Source organism: Schistocerca piceifrons, chromosome 4, assembly GCF_021461385.2.
Source record: "Schistocerca piceifrons isolate TAMUIC-IGC-003096 chromosome 4, iqSchPice1.1, whole genome shotgun sequence".
NCBI lineage: Eukaryota > Metazoa > Arthropoda > Insecta > Orthoptera > Acrididae > Schistocerca > Schistocerca piceifrons.
Window position 1 is genome coordinate 249,995,520 of NC_060141.1, and position 16,470 is coordinate 250,011,989.

The 16,470-nt window shown below is 40.0% G+C and overlaps 1 protein-coding gene and 1 non-coding gene across 4 annotated transcripts in view; one reads left to right on the plus strand and one right to left on the minus strand.

The window, feature by feature from the left end:
- LOC124795037 (transcriptional protein SWT1) overlaps window positions 1–16,470 on the minus strand; it is a 283,974-nt gene that overhangs the window by 70,070 nt on the left and 197,434 nt on the right. For all 3 annotated transcript variants that reach the window (XM_047258819.1, XM_047258818.1, XM_047258820.1), the window contains one exon: window positions 8,484–8,602. In XM_047258819.1, coding sequence (XP_047114775.1) covers window positions 8,484–8,602 — 119 coding nt within the window. The remainder of the gene's footprint in view (window positions 1–8,483; window positions 8,603–16,470) is intronic.
- Window positions 6,374–6,448, plus strand: Trnas-cga. The gene has a single exon. It is a non-coding gene; the product is annotated as a tRNA-Ser (tRNA).

Genomic DNA, 16,470 nt, shown 5'->3' on the forward strand with positions numbered 1-16,470 from the left:
AGGCAACTGAAACCACACTGTGAGCAGCACCACCAGTGCATGATGGGAGTGGTGACTGGGTGGCGTAAGGAGGAGGCTGGGGCAGGGAGGGGGAAGAGAGTATGATAGGAGTGGTGGACAGTGTAGTGCTGCAGGTTAAACAGAGGGCGGGGGAGAGGTGGGGAGAGGGGAGAGACCGCTCATCACTGCAGATGCGACAACCAGGATGCCCCATTGTGGCTGGTTACTGTGCCCCCACTGAGAGAATTTCTGCTCTCATAGACCAACACCTTCAACCTATTACCTGTAACCTACTCTCCTATATAAAAGATACCAAAAATTTCCTCCACCAAATCTCTGCCCAAGACCTTACCACTACTGAACACTACCTTTCCCAATGCCTGACGGACCTCAAATCAACAACCTCCTTCCTAGTCACCACGGCGAACAATATTCTCACCCACAAATACTTCCCTTTTCAAGGCATTACATACAAACAAATCCAGGGTATCGCTATGGGCATCTTCAAGACACCATACTATGCCATGGGTCATCTAGAGGAATCCTTCCTGAACACCCAGAATCCTAAATCCCTAACCTGGTTCGGATTCACTGACGACATCTTTGCGGTCTGGATTGAGGGTGAGGACACACTATCCACATTACTCCAGAACCTCAACAACTTCTTCCCCATTTGCTTCATCTGGTCCAACTCAACCCAGCAAGCCACCTCAAAGATGGCTACATCAGTACCTCTGTCCATATGAAACCTACTAACCACCAGCAATACCTCCACTTCGACAGCTGCCACCTGTTCCATACCAAGAAGTCCCTTCCATACAGTCTAGGCACCCATGGTCATCGCATCTGCAGTGATGAGCGGTCCCTCTCGAAATACACTAAGGGTCTCACTGAAGCCTCCACAGACCCTAATTATCCTTCCAACCTTGTACAAAAACAAATCTCCCATGCCTTATCTTTCCAGCCTCCCACCACCTCCCAAAGTCACACTGTCCGGCCACAGAGGAGTATTCCCCTTGTAACCCACCCAGGACTGGAGCAACTGAATTACTTTCACTGCCAGGGTTTCAACTACCTCTCATCATGCCCTGAAATGAGAAAGGTCCTGCCCACTATCCTTCCCACCCCTCCTACAGTTGTATTCACTGCCCTCCGAATCTACACAATACACTCATCCCATACATCCTCCCACCACCACCTATTCCAGTCTGGTCACAAACATCACCTATCCCATCAAAGGCAGGGCTACCTGTGAAACCAGTCATGTAATCTACAAGCTAAGCTGCAACCCATATGCTGCATTCTACTGGGCATGACAATCAACAAGATGACTATCTGCACAAATGGCCACTGACAAACTGTGGCCAAGAAACAAGTGGACCACCCTGTTGCTGAGAATGCTGTCAAACATGACATACTTCACCTCAATGACTGCTTCACAGCCTGTGACACAAGGAATCTTTCCACCAACACCAGCTTTTCTGAATTGCGCAGGTGGGAACTTTCCCCGCAATACATCCTATGTTCTTGTAACCCTCTTGGTGTCAACCTTCATTAGTCATTGTCCTCATCCATCCAGCCCCTTCCCTGTTCCCATTCCAGCACTACACAGCCGTCATTCCACCATCACACCCAGTCTTTTTACTTCTCTCCTATTCCATTACCTCCCCCCCCCTCCCCTCTCCCCAGCCTTCCATCTAACCTGCAGCACTACACTGTCCGCCACGCCTACCATACTATCTCTCCCCCTCCCCAAGCCAGCCTCCTCCTTACCCCCATCCACTTGCCACTCCCATCATGCATTGGTGCTGTTGCTCGCAATGTGGTTTCAGTTGCCTGAGACTGCAGTCGTGTGTGAGAGTTGCTTGTGTGTGTGTGTGTGTGTGTGTGTGTGTGTGTGTGTCGTCTATTCTTGATGAAGGCCTTACTGGCTGAGAGCTTTATTTGCGACAGTCCTTCTGATGTGCCTATCTGTGACTAAGCATCTCTGCTATACGGTGAGTATTAATATTGACGTATATATAAACAACAAGTGGATATCTGCTTTGCTAGATAATGTTCAGTATGTACCTGATGCCAAACACCAACTTTTCTCCATTCATCAAGCTGTGCAATGGGGAAATAATGTGGCTTATAATAACAAAGGTGTTATCATTCAAATATATAGTGAATCAGTTGCAACAGGGAAACTTGTTCCTTCAATGTACATTATGAACAAGCATGTTTGTCATCCAAATTCAAAAAGGAACATTAACTTAGCAACTTCAGAAGAACAATTATAAGATTGGCATGAGAAACTTGGTCATCAAGACAATAACTATGTGTGAGGCATGCTCTCTTGCTTCTGAATATCAGTTCATCATTTTGTGATGGATGTGTTCTTGACAAATCCCACTCCAAACCATTCAGTCCTTTCAGAGACTGGTCACAAACTGCTGATGAATTGATTAATGCTGATGTTACTGGACAATTTCTGCCAACTTGATAAACCATTTTCATTCTTATGTGATTTTTCAAAGTTGACTGTTCTAGTTTCACTTGGATATACTTAATGCAAAGTAAATCTGAAGTAATCAACAATTTGAAAACATTTTGAAGGTGTATCCTGCTGGTCATATGGTAAAAGTGTTTCAGTCTGTCAGTGGGGGAAAGTTTAAGTGAAATGTGGTAGCTGCAATACTATGAGACTGTGTAACTTAGTTTCACCTTACATGTCTGGATACATCTGGGCAAAAGTGTGATGCTGAACAAACAAATCAACAAATACTTGAATTAGCTCACTCCATGTCATCACCTAGTGAGTTACCTAAATTATTCGGACCATTTTTCTATTCAATCACACTGGGAAGTCAAATGTTCCAGGTAAAACACCTTTTGAGTTGTGGACTGGTAATGTATTCGACAGATTATGTTTATTTGCCCAAGAAATTTCATTCCAAGTTCTATGACAAAGCTAGACCTTGATATTTTATTGGTTATATGAATGAGAAAGATGGTCACAAAGTGCGTATCACATCAAAACACCATGAAACGTAATCATGCAATGGTGCTTTTCAACCACAAATGTTACCTATGGTTGGGAATTTGATTAAGCTGGTATTTAAGTCTGTACCTGAAGAAATAGGGGAGGAATGTGACTTGATTAGTAATTCTTGGTCCAAACAGAATTCAAGTCTATTATCGATCAAACTGAGATTAGTAATTGAGAATGACTGGATGTTTTATTAAATCATTGTCCAATTTGTAAAACACACCCAGTGAGGTTTAGTGATTACGAATTAGGATGCCAGGCTCACCAGCCTCCAAAAAACAAATGCATTAGTTTGCCTTACAAAAGCAATCCATGAAGAGCTAACACCGACAAACTTTACCAAAGGAATGGAAAGTAGTGACTCCAATAAGTGGTTTAATTCAATGAAAGAAGCAATGAAGGTCTTTGAAGCATGTTACACCTGGAGTTGGTAAACAGCTTAAAAGTTAACATGTGATTAATAATCGTTGGGTACTTCAGGTAAAATATAAACCTGACCACACTCGTTGGGTTGTTTCTGGTATGTTTCAACACAGAAGACACGACTATGATGAAAATTTTAGTCCACTTTCTTGTTATGACTCTTTTTGTACTTTAACAACAATTGTAGCTGAAGAAACCTACAGGTTTTGTCAATTATAAGTTAGAATTGCATTTCTGTGTGGGGACCTGGACACAGAAATATTTATGACTCAGCCAGGAGGTTTCAGTGTCGGGCCAGGTTATGTTTTTTGTCTTACCAAGCAATCATTATAAGAGATCCCTTATGATCATCATCATCATCATCATCATCATTATCAGAAGCAGCAGCATCACTGGAAGTTAGGGGAAGTATCGAAGTAAATACAGAGTTTTGTGTTCTGTAAAACACTACAAAAACCTCTCTGCTCTAAATCCATTTAGTTTTTGCTTTGGCACAGTGTATTGTTGTTGTGTGTCCATGTTTCAACAAAAATTGCATCATTTTTAAAAGTGTAATAAAGTGTCATGTTTATTTCTTGCTAGAGATACATTCTTAGTTCATTCACTTCAAGTCTGCATCTCAACTGATGGAATACAATGTCTGCGTCAATTGCTGCTCCACAACTCATGCCACATGAATTCTTCCCACTAGCACCAACTATTCTGGATAACACAGATGTTAGGCATCCTTTCAACACATCCTTTGCTCCCATAACCCTTCTGGCCTCAATATCTGCTAACCTACTGCCCCCATAACTTCTACCCTAAAGTTTTTTCTTCCTGTTCTGTCACCCTTTACATCATATTCATAATGTGCCACATGGCACCAGCCCCAGTACCCATGTACCGCATGCCTAGCCCATGCACCTACCATCCCTCCTTCCCCCATTTCTAGTCAACAAACACACTGTCTTCCTCTGAAATGCTAGTTACCCATTCTCAACCTCTCTTCATGCCTTCTGACTCTCTCTCCCTGTACCCTTCCCACCTGACACATTTCCCACCCCACCTTAGTCCACCTACCATCGTGATTTAGTGGCATAGGTGCTGTTTGTGTGTGTGTGTGTGTGTGTGTGTGTGTGTGTGTGTGTGTGTGTCTGAAAGCTAGCACGTTTTCTTTCTCTTTTGTGTGGGTCTGTCGACAACCCCACGCTTCTGGTATTTGTTGAGTGCTTTCCTTTACTCCCAAAGTATATATATTGGGATATAAAGTCTTCCACACATAAGTTTTTTTTTGATAATCCAATTGTTTTAATCATTTAAGTTCACAGTTCTCCCATTTTTGCTTTTCATATAGTCTTATAAACATTTTAAAATGGTTCAGTTCAGCATGTTATTTTTTGACTCTCTTATAATTTTCTTGAAACCCGTACCCGTTGCTTTGTTCCACATTCTTTTACTTTTGTTGTTTACCCTCCACATACCTGTAACATTTTTTTGTTGTTTCCATGTTTGAGAAGATAGTTTCCTCTTTGTTTTCTTCTGAAAGAAAGTGTTATGGATGGACCTGCTGTTTTCTTAGCACATTCTGCCTCTATCAAATTTAGTACGCTACTCCATGTTTCCCTCTAATTTCAATCCTACTTCTGGACTGAAATCTCCCACCATCATCTAGTTATTTGATTTTCTGTTGTTTATCAGTTTCTGATGCTCTTTGTGCAGGTATTCTACCTAAAAGGAGAGCAAATTGTTGCATAAATTCTTCCTTAATCAAGTTATCCTGTATTCAGGTTCCTTATATGTCTGTAATACTGTATTTTATTTTCTTATTTAAATAAAGACTACACCCCAATCTCTTCCCTTCACTGATAATGGTTAAAAATATATTTCCTGGTTTTACTTCTGTTTAACCTTCATTCTATTGCGACGCTTGTGATAACTCTACTGTAAGATTGATACACTTGATATTATTATTTCCTCTTCCATCTCCACTGAACTATCTCTGGGCCATAAAGTTATGCAATTTACTGTCCGTCAATAAAATGTAGAGGAGGCAGCTTGGTTGCTCATTTAACCAAATTTCATACTGCAGGCACATTCAGAGGAAAATTTGGGGACGGTCATAGGTTAAAACCACCGCATATGTTTCCTCACATCACTATTCCATCCAGGTTAGAATACTGATGTCCTAGGATCTCTTTCGTAGCAGTAGGTCCATTGTCAATCTTGCCACGGCACACTAGTAGCTTACCAGAGCAAAAATGACAACAACAACATTAAATCTTAGCAGAGCTATTCTCACACCCCTCTCATCCCAGGCTTCACTGATTTTAAACCTCTGAGATCAGGTTTTCCGTGACCATTCACATGCTGTATAAGTGGAGGTAAGAGACCTTAAGTCAATATTGGTTGTTTGCTGTAAGTTTATATGTGACTCTTATATATGACAGTTACAAACATTGACTCACCATGTGTTCTTTCGTGCATGTAGATGAAGAGCTCTCACATATCGGGTAACCCGCAAGGTGATCCATCAAGATGGTTCCTTTATGTGTAACAGCTGTATAACATGAATGTCTGGATTAGACACAAGAGTCGAACATGTCCGATCCCCTTAATCCCCACTAAAAATTTAGTCGCTCTGCTCCCAGTACTTAGTAGAGACACCTTTTTGCAACCATTCTTGGTTCATATGAACACCTCTATCCTTGAAACTTCCTGGCAGATTAAAACTGTGTGCCCGACCGAGACTCGAACTCGGGACCTTTGCCTTTCGCGGGCAAGTGCTCTACCAACTGAGCTACCGAAGCACGACTCCGCAATATCCTTTCTTTCAGGAGTGCTAGTTCTGCAAGGTTCGCAGGAGAGCTTCTGTAAAGTTTGGAAGGTAGGAGACGAGGTACTGGCAGAAGTAAAGCTGTGAGTACCGGTCGTGAGTCGTGCTTCGGTAGCTCAGTTGGTAGAGCACTTGCCCGCGAAAGGCAAAGGTCCCGAGTTCGAGTCTCGGCCGGGCACACAGTTTTAATCTGCCAGGAAGTTTCATATCAGCGCACACTCCGCTGCAGAGTGAAAATCTCATTCTGGGAACCTTTATCCTTGCTCAAAACTACTTCTCCTTTGAAGATAAATCTACAAACAAGTGGGCAAAATGATTAGACATGAAGCTCTCATTAATAATGAGATCATTAGAGGTTAACACATGTTCAGATTGGACAAGGATGGGGCAGGAAATAAACTGCAGCTTATTCAATGAAATGTACCTGGCTTCTGCCTTGGCTGATTTACAGAATCAATGAAAAACCTAAACTGGATGTTCAAACATGGATTTCAACACCATGGATTTCCTTATCTACAAACATGGAGGTGGACCATCCAGCAGAATCCTTACAAGTTGCTCAGAATCCTAAACTTCTCATATAGTTAAGTTTCATATAAGGCCAATCAAGAACAAAGAGTGCCAGAAGTCCATTACTTTCTTGTACCACAGATATAAAGATGTCCTCCTTCCATCTGTGAACGACACCTCTATAGTGATTCTTCTCTTGATAAGGTGAATGTCTCTCTCAAATATCCACAGCTGTTTCCCCTCAATGATGTCTAAAGATAAAATTCCCATGCTCTAATACTACAACCACATATTATAGCCAGCCAGAAACAACCACTCCCTCAGTACACAATACCTCCCTGAAACGAAACGACTGTTCCACATCCTCCAGTAGTAAACAACTTTACTTCATTGCATACTAAAATGAAGAGTTGACCACTTGTTGAATTAACATCACTAAATTGTAGTCAAGGGCAAGTTTAATCACAAAATTGTAGAGCATGTTACTTGGCACAACTTGATTGACTTCAATGATACTCCAGTCCCTGTCATGCAAATTCTCCTACCTCCTCCTCCCAAAATCAACTTTTCTCAATTGTGAAGGTGGAAACTGTCCTTACATACATTATTTGGTCCACAAATTCGCCTCACCTTGAAACTCACTAACACTTTCTCAATCTACCTTTGTCCCCTTCCTAGTCCCCAGTACTGCTCAAATCTTATTTCCTGCTGCACTCTTCCCCCTAAAGCTTCATCCCTAGTACTGCTCAAATCTTATTTCCTACTACACTCTTCCCCCTAAAGCTTCATATGTCTCTTCTTGGTCCCATGATTTTCATACATTGCTTAGCCATGTATACTTTCGCCACTGTATCCTTAGCTTATCCTTGTGGCCCACTAATCCTCCACTCCCTCCCAAAATTTCATCCCCGTTGCTTCCATGTACAAAATACCATTAAACGTGGCAGCAGTTAGACGAAATTCTCTAGCCCCTCATTTCGACCCCACACCCCTCCCACATTCAACACATTCACTCAGTCCAAGACAACCACCCACACCAGTCAAGTAACAGTATGAGATAGTATCTTTGTGCTGTATGAATATGTCCTAAACAAGAGTGTAAATTCAGAAACTGAGCTAAAATATGGAATTTTTTGTTAAAATATGTATCTACTACTCAATGCTTCTCCCATATAGTGTGTTGCCCTTTGTTCTTATACTATTGTTACACAATAACTACTGATAGCTTGAAATAATCTATATTGAACTAGCAAGCCACTCAGAGTTCACATGGATAGCACTAAGTATCTATGGCCAGATGACTCGTTTATAATATGTAGTGATATACACAACCCTTCCTCCTGAACCAGTCTATTTATTAGTGAAAAATGTGTCAAAATCCCTACATTAATTCCTGAGATTAGCTCTGGCATACAGACAGAAAAATGTGATGGGGGACTTTAACTTATAATATGTATAAGATGTGGACTAGTCCATGTTGATTAACTCCAGATGAAGCTTCATGCTCCTTCAACAACAGTTCTTTTATACAATGAAAAACATTAACAGCCCGCAATACACTAACCACTAATCTAACATCCTCATAGAGAGAATTGCAGGTAGTATTAAGTGTGCCCAATTAACTAAAATAATTTATTCAATATTTCTAAGAAGTGCCATGAACTACTTATTGACTAGTGTAAGCATAAAGTTGTGACAAAATACCTCTAAATATAACTGTGCTTCTTTTATCAATTTACTGTAGAGTGGTTTCACAAACTCAGAAGTAAGGCGTGCAAATCTGATTGCAATGTTCTTCACATCTTCTATGGATATTCTACAACCTGTTTAGAAAAAAAGACTGAAAATAAGTATAATACTCAATATTTTAAATATTTGTAACAGAAGACGAATATCAATTTATATACCAGTAAAACAGTAACGATTGGAACAAGGTTTCTAGATACACCTTTTTAAAAACACCGTTGTTTCACTAGCTATTGTATTTTTTTTAAACAAGACTTTTGACAGGAGAGGAGCAGGAAAAATGATAAGATCTATTGGTTCTGAAGGAAAGCAGAAATTGCTCTAAATAGTGAATATGGAGAGTAAGCTTGTGCAGAAGACTATTCAAATATATCAATTGACAAAGAGCTGAAATCTGAAACTTGTGGCAGATTAAAACTGTGTGCTGGATCGACACTTGAACTAAGGACCTTTGCCTTTTGCGGGCAAGTGCTCTACCATCTGAGCTACCCAAGTACGACTTACAACCCATCTTCACAGTTTCACTTCCACCAGTACCTCGTCTCCTACCTTCCAAACTTCACAGAAGCTCTAATGCGAAATGTTTTGCAGGAGAGCCTCTGTGAAGTTCGAGTCTCGGTCCAGCGCACAATTTTAATCTGCCTGGAAGTTTGCTATCAGTGCACACCCTGCTACAGAGTGAAAATTTCATTAAGGGTAGCAGTTTTAATCTTTGCTGTTAACATATACAATACTGGCCATTAAAATTGCTACACCACGAAGATGATGTGCTACAGATGCGAAATTTAACCAACAGGAAGAAGATGCTGTGGTATGGAAATGATTAGCTTTTCAGAGCATTCACACAAGGTTGGCACGGGTGGCGACACCTACAACGTGCTGACATGAGGAAAGTTTCCAACTGATTTCTCATACACAAACAGCAGTTCACCGGCATTGCCTGGTGAAACATTGTTGTGATGACTTGTGTAAGGAGGAGAAATGCGTACCATCACGTTTCCGACTTTGATAAAGGTCGGATTGTAGCCTATCGCGATTGCGGTTCATCGTATCGCGACATTGCTGCTCGAGTTGGTCGAGATCCAATGACTGTTAGCAGAATATGGAATCGGTGAGTTCAGGAGGGTAATATGGAACGCCGTGCTGGATCCCAACGGCCTCGTATCACTAGCAGTCAAGATGACAGGCATTTTATCCGCATGGCTATAACGGATTGTGCAGGTACGTCTCGATCCCTGAGTCAACAGATGGGGACATTTGCAAGACAACAACCATCTGCATTAACAGTTCGACAATGTTTGCAGCAGCATGGACTATAAGCTAGGAGACCATAGCTGCGGTTACCCTTGACGCTGCATCACAGGCAGGAGTGCCTGCGATGGTGTACTCAACAACGAACCTGGGTGCAAGAATGGCAAAATGTCATTTTTTTGGATGAATCCAGGTTCTGTTTACAGCATCATGATGGTCGCATCCGTGTTTGGCGACATCACAGTGAATGCACATTGGAAGTGTGTATTCGTCATCACTATACTGGCGCATCACCCGCCGTGATGGTATGGGGTGCCACTGATTACACGTCTCGGTCACCTCTTGTTCGCATTGATGGCACTTTGAACAGTGGACGTTACATTTCAGATGTGTTACGACCCGTGGCTCTACCCTTCATTTGATCCCTGCAAAACCCTACTTTTCAGCAGGATAATGTACGACCGCATGTTGCAGGTCCTGTACGGGCCTTTCTGGATACAGAAAATGTTCGACTGTTGCCCTGGCCAGCACATTCTCCAGATTTCTCACCAATTGAAAACGTCTGGTCAATGGTGGCCGAGCAACTGGCTCATCACAATATGCCAGTCATTACTCTTGATGAACTGTGGTATCGTGTTGAAGCTGCATGGGCAGTTGTACCTGTACACACCATCCAAGCTCTGTTTGACTCAATGCCCACGCGTATCAAGGCCGTTATTACAGGCATAGGTGGTTGATCCGGGTACTGATTTCTCACGATCTATGCACCCACATTGCCTGAAAATGCAATCACATGTCAGTTCTAGTATAATATATTTGTCCAATGAACACTCGTTTATCATCTGTATTTCTTCTTGGTGTAGCAATTTTAATGGCCAGTAGTGTATATATCCAAGACTTGAGTAACAATTACTCCATCATTATTAGAAGCTATTTCCCCCACATCATGAATCTCCTGATGGCATTTTTGGAAAAAATGTCATATTGTGTTTACCAGTTCCTTTTTTTTTTCCTAAGTTTGTATCTGGCTGCAGACAATTTTCTTAATATTTCAAAGTCCAGAGATTTAAATGTGTTTCAAAATGTAATACTATGTTGGTTCTAATCAATGTGTTCCTAATTTGACAGTCTGTAAAGACGTTCCTCTTCTGACACAATACTATTAATATTTGGATAATGGAAATCCCTAGTGGGAACAGTAACCAAAGTTTAGAATTAGTGATCTCTCATGCCCAGCTGATTGTTATGTGACACAAGGACAACACATATAATTTCAATATTTTTCAAGCTAACATTCAATAGTTTTCAAGCTAACACTCCTTTTCCCAGTTTAAATACTCATTCTCACACACAAATCGAGACAGAGACCTAAAAAAAATCACCCCTATCTATGACGATGTGCTCCGTGGGTGGGTATCTAAGTGGATGTGAGTGGCAGCGTGTGCAAGAAGCAATAGCTCACACTCTACTGAGAGGTTTCTTGTTGTCATAAGTATTTGAGTATCATATGTCAATCAGTTACAGATGAGCGGTTACCTAAAGGTAACCACGCCCAAGTATGAGTTTTAGAAATGAGCAGAACAAACATGGATGGAACAATGAATATACTTGCTTGATATTTTCAAAATTTCTTGAACTGTCCTCCTCAATTTCTAAATTAGTAATTCCACCCCCTACATTAAACTCAGAAGATGGTACACCACTAACAAAAGACGATATCAGAGTTGTCATTATAAAAATCTAAAAAACAATGCAATTGGAGAAGACCTGCTAATAGAACTGCTGAAATCCATGGAGCCATTTACCCTTGGTGACCTTCAATGAGTCATTGGCAACATCTGGAAAACTGATAAAATCCCAAATGAATGGGAAACCGCACTGATCCATCTGCTCAACAGAGTAGATAAGAAGAGACTAACAACCACAGAGGCATGATCCTCCACTCAATTTCTCGATTCATTCTCTTAAGTATATTTTCAAATAGAGTACAGGAAATCCTGAACAAACAACTAGGTGGATGACAAGAAGGATTTAAAAAAGCTGCTCTGGTCCTGAAAAGATCTTCAACTTTTCTCAGTGCTTCTCAGAACATTATACTAATATTTAAAATGAAAAACATTTCCTATTGTTTCGCAAAATTATATCTATTTGGTGACAACTGAATATCACAAACACAGATAAAAATGAGGTGCAAATTCCACTAATACTATTTGTAAAGACGACACAAAAATGTCAGAGTGTTTAAACAGGAAATCAGAACATTTTTGACCACATAGAAATAATTACATTAACTAAAAAAAGAGGGATAAATGAAGCATTTATGTGGAGATACATTTAACAATTAATGAGAAATAAGAAGAATTTAAAGCCTGAATCTAGTATTTATAATGAAAACTCAATTTAACAAAGGAGGAAATGCGGACTGAGTGTGATCATTTAATACTAGGATGGCATTTGTGTCTTGTGTTTGTTCATTTGCAGTAAGGTCACTTTCTTCTTTTCTTAATCTCCCACTTCCCTCATGTTCACATAGCATAACAGCAAAGTTCTGCCTAAATGACCAATATACAGTTTCTCATACTGCTTGCAAGTACCAATGGTTGCAATCTGTCTTTACTAATAAACAAAAATTTTTATGTGCTACTGGTATTATAAAATGCAAGTCTGTAGTAGCATGACTTTAACTCTTTTGCAAGGCTGCCTAAAATGTTGCCAATATGAGATTTTGCACCAGGCTTGGTAGCTACTGAGTGACTGCTGTTGGCCAGCATACAGAAGTGGTGTAATTTTATGCCTTTTCTTTTTTAGTAGTGTATTACCAATCACAGCAGAGCTATAGCCATTGCTGGATAAGGAACAGATAAGAGGCAATGCACCAGTGAATGGAAAGCTACATGTCTGCGGCTGTGTGGATGCTGGGAGCTTACAGGGATTACCATATAAGTAGCTATGTTTTTTCTGTAAATGCTAAACAAATGACTTCTTGCACTAATATCTATATTAAGGTCCAATAATGTGGCCTCAGTTGCCTGAGACTGCAGTCATGTGTGCGCGAGCTGTGTTGGCGGGAGTGTGAATGGGTATGTTTGTCATTTAATTTTGAAGAAGGCCTTACTAGCCGAAAGCTATATTTGTGACAGTCTTTTTGTTGTGCCTCTGTTATATGGTGAGTAGCAAATTCCTTTTCACAATATTGTTACATTCCATCCTGGATTTTCCGCCATTTCATTAAGATCCAAGAAAGTTATGGAAGAGCCACACAGCTCTACTGTAAACCGAATTTGCTTATGTTGTGAGTTTAAACGCTGTAGTAATCTATCTAATTGTCAAATAGTACCAGTCCACAAACACAGCAAATTGTCAACATATCTGAATCAGTACTTAATTTTGCAATTCAATGAATTTAATGACTCTTTCTGTAAGAAAATTTGTTCAAAATTGTCCAGAAAATTTTTTAGTTAATGTAACTATTTCTATGTGGCAAAAATATAATATTTTCCTATGTAGACTCTCTGCCATTTTTGTATCTTTTGTACAAAAATATCTGTGTATGTGGCACATCATGTTTATCTGTGCTTGCGACATTCAGTTGCCTCCTGAAGATGGTCTGAGAAGCCAAAAGCCCATTCATGACCAAATAGATACAATTTTGCAGAACATTAAGCAGCATTTTTTTCTTTTTTCGTTTTTAATATTACAATCAATAATCTGCCGCAAAAAGCTGAGTAACAAGAAAATTACACAGTCTTTCAAAGACTGTACTCAATACAGTGTGCAGAGATATCAATAGCAGGACTTTGGAATCAAAACAAGCTAGTGCATACAGCCACAGAGACCCTACGAAATAAAACTTCCAAGATAAATATCACAGGCCAGGTCTCTCGTTCCTTCAAAATTAAGACTAGAATGAGACAAAGTGATAGCCTTCCTCCATTCCTATTAAAAAACACACTAGTGCAATTTGGAATTCAGATCTGGAGATTGACGGAAAATCTAACCTGCCAGTGGAAAAATTGTCAATTGCCTGGCATTTGCTGATGACCTTGCAGTGTTATAAGAAAACCCAGAAGAAGCAAACATACAAATTAACTTCTTGGGAAAGACTGCAAAGCAAAGAGTACACAATATCTCAGTTAAAAAGACCAAATTTATGACAAATTACTGACATCGTGCAAAATTTATATTCCTGGAAACACAGATAGGGCATACAGAAATGGTCAACAAGTTCCAGTACCTCACAGAGTCTATACAGGAGAATGAATTAAAAAACAGCTACTGGCGACTCAAAGCAAGAGCAGAAGTATATTAGGAACAAAGCCCAGATTTGGAAGGGTTTCAAGTAGATCTAAGAGAAGTGGATGAAATGGGACAGAAGAACAAATGAGGCATTATTAGTACACATGTGACAGTATGTGATAACAATGTTATGAAATGCCGTGCATAAAAATGGGATTTTTCTACAGCTCATCTCAGGTTCTGTTGGTGATAGAAAATAGGGTCAAGGGTTTTGGATAGCCCTTGGGCTAGGGATCATATGCCTACCCAACAGAAGGTTAGTCTTACAGTAACTACCCTACAGTACAGCGTCAAAGTTTGAATGTTACACACTTTCTGCAGCTTAGTCAAACGGAGCACATCAGATGCATTAGATGTGGCCTATAATGTACCTAAATGGGCTTATGGGGCCACAGCAAACCACAAAAAATTGCTCAAATTTTAGTGGTATGTTCTCTGGGCATTTATTTAGAAGTGTCATCTTCCCGTTTTCAAAAATCTTTATCCATTATTGAGTAACATCCCTAAACCATGGTTTGTAGGTACCAACACTAAGCTGCGGTTTCCAAAATGGCTATACACAACAAATGGCTGTCAATTTTGCTATATATTTCTGACACCAATCTCCAACAACTTTTAAAATTTTCTTTACATCTTTATATGTTTCTGTGATAAAGAAATTCAAAGTTAACCTACTTGTACATGTAACATACACACATAAAACCCGACGTGAGAAGAAAATATAGTTTATTAAGAGACATAGCACAGAGAAATATGCTGTAAATTGTCTCTGTTATCATGAGAAAGTTCTGGGAACCCCATGTTGTAGTAATGAAGCACACACAAAATTTTTGTAGTGTAAAATTCAGTTGGAGGTGTATCATTATTTGTATTTCACATAAGTACTCTATCAAAATTTTACAGCCTCATAAAGTTCTTTTCATATGAGTGCTGTAGCAGGGAAAAGAAGGTATAAGTGGAAAAATCCTCCTAATGGAGCCCAAAAAAGGTGAATATAGTACTCATCCACTCCTACTTGCTCCTTCTCACTTACTCATAGTCCTAAACTCGTTACTGTTATCTCATTGTGTCTCTCGAACTGTCACTGTCTCCTGTCTCACAGCCACAGTCTCCTTCAATCTGTCCAACTACTATTGTCTCCTCTCACTCTGACTGTCTTCCACTTACTTCTACTATCTCATTCATTCATTCCTACTGCTGCTGTCTCTTCTCAGTGACACTAACTCTCCCTTCCATGTCAACAGCATCATATACCCTGTCTCTCATTATCACTGACTCTCACCAACTTCTATTTTCTCCTTCTCTTTAGTCCTCTCCATTGATGCTGCCTCCTTTACTCTTTTCTTAGCACTGTTCTGTCACTGTCAACAATGATTCACTGCCATTGTGTTCCTCTCTTTCTCTCACACTACCACTGTCTTCTCCACTCTTTCTATACTACCCATAAACACTGTCTATTATCTTCCGGTAATTATTATTTTTCCATCTCTTTCCCAGTGCCACTGTCTCCTTCTCTCTCAACATTAAAAAGCATGTATACATATGCATCCCAAAATTTTTGGGAAAATTTTTTAAGGTGCTAAGGAAGGTAGAATGATGTAGCTGGTAACCCACTTTTTGGCCAGAGTCTTTTAAACAGGAGCATATTGGCTTTTTTGTGCTCCAATAGGAGTATTTTTCCGCTGGTAAAGTTATTTCAGTCAACAGTCATAAAATGCTCAGAAAAAGAAATAACACTTAAGGTCTTAAATCAAAAGATAAAAAAACCAAAAACCAAGAAGACAGAAGTCATGGTTATAGACAAGAAGGGAGGTGGAGGTAAGACTGGCATAAAAATAGACAGAGAACAACTTGAGGAAGTAACCAAATTTTGCTATTTCAGTAGCACTGTGGAGGAAAACAACAGATGTCTCAAGGAATTCAAGAGAAAAATATCAGTGGCCAAGAGTACCTTCTAAAATAAGAACAACCTTCTATTGGACAAGCACATCAGCTTCCAAACTAATAAAATATTTGTAAAGACCTTCATGTGGTATATCCTGACACACAAATGAGCAACGTGGAAACTAGAAGTGCAGGAGAAAGCTCACCTCGAAGCTACGGAAATGTGGTTCTGGAGGAGAACTATAAGAACTATCTGGACTGACAGAAAAATGAAAAATATGATCAGTGAGGTGGGATGTTCTTCCCACATGGAGATGAAGAGTACCACTGAAGAGAGGAATCTGCGGATGCAGAGGTATGGCTCACCCTTCTAAAAATAAAAAAGAAGAAGAATACCAACTTCGACTGTCTAGTCATTATCAATAGCCCATAAATACTGCTTGGCTGATGGCTGCATCAGAACATGCTGAGAGTCAACATTTCATTGAGGCTCCTATTAGAAACTCACTTTGCT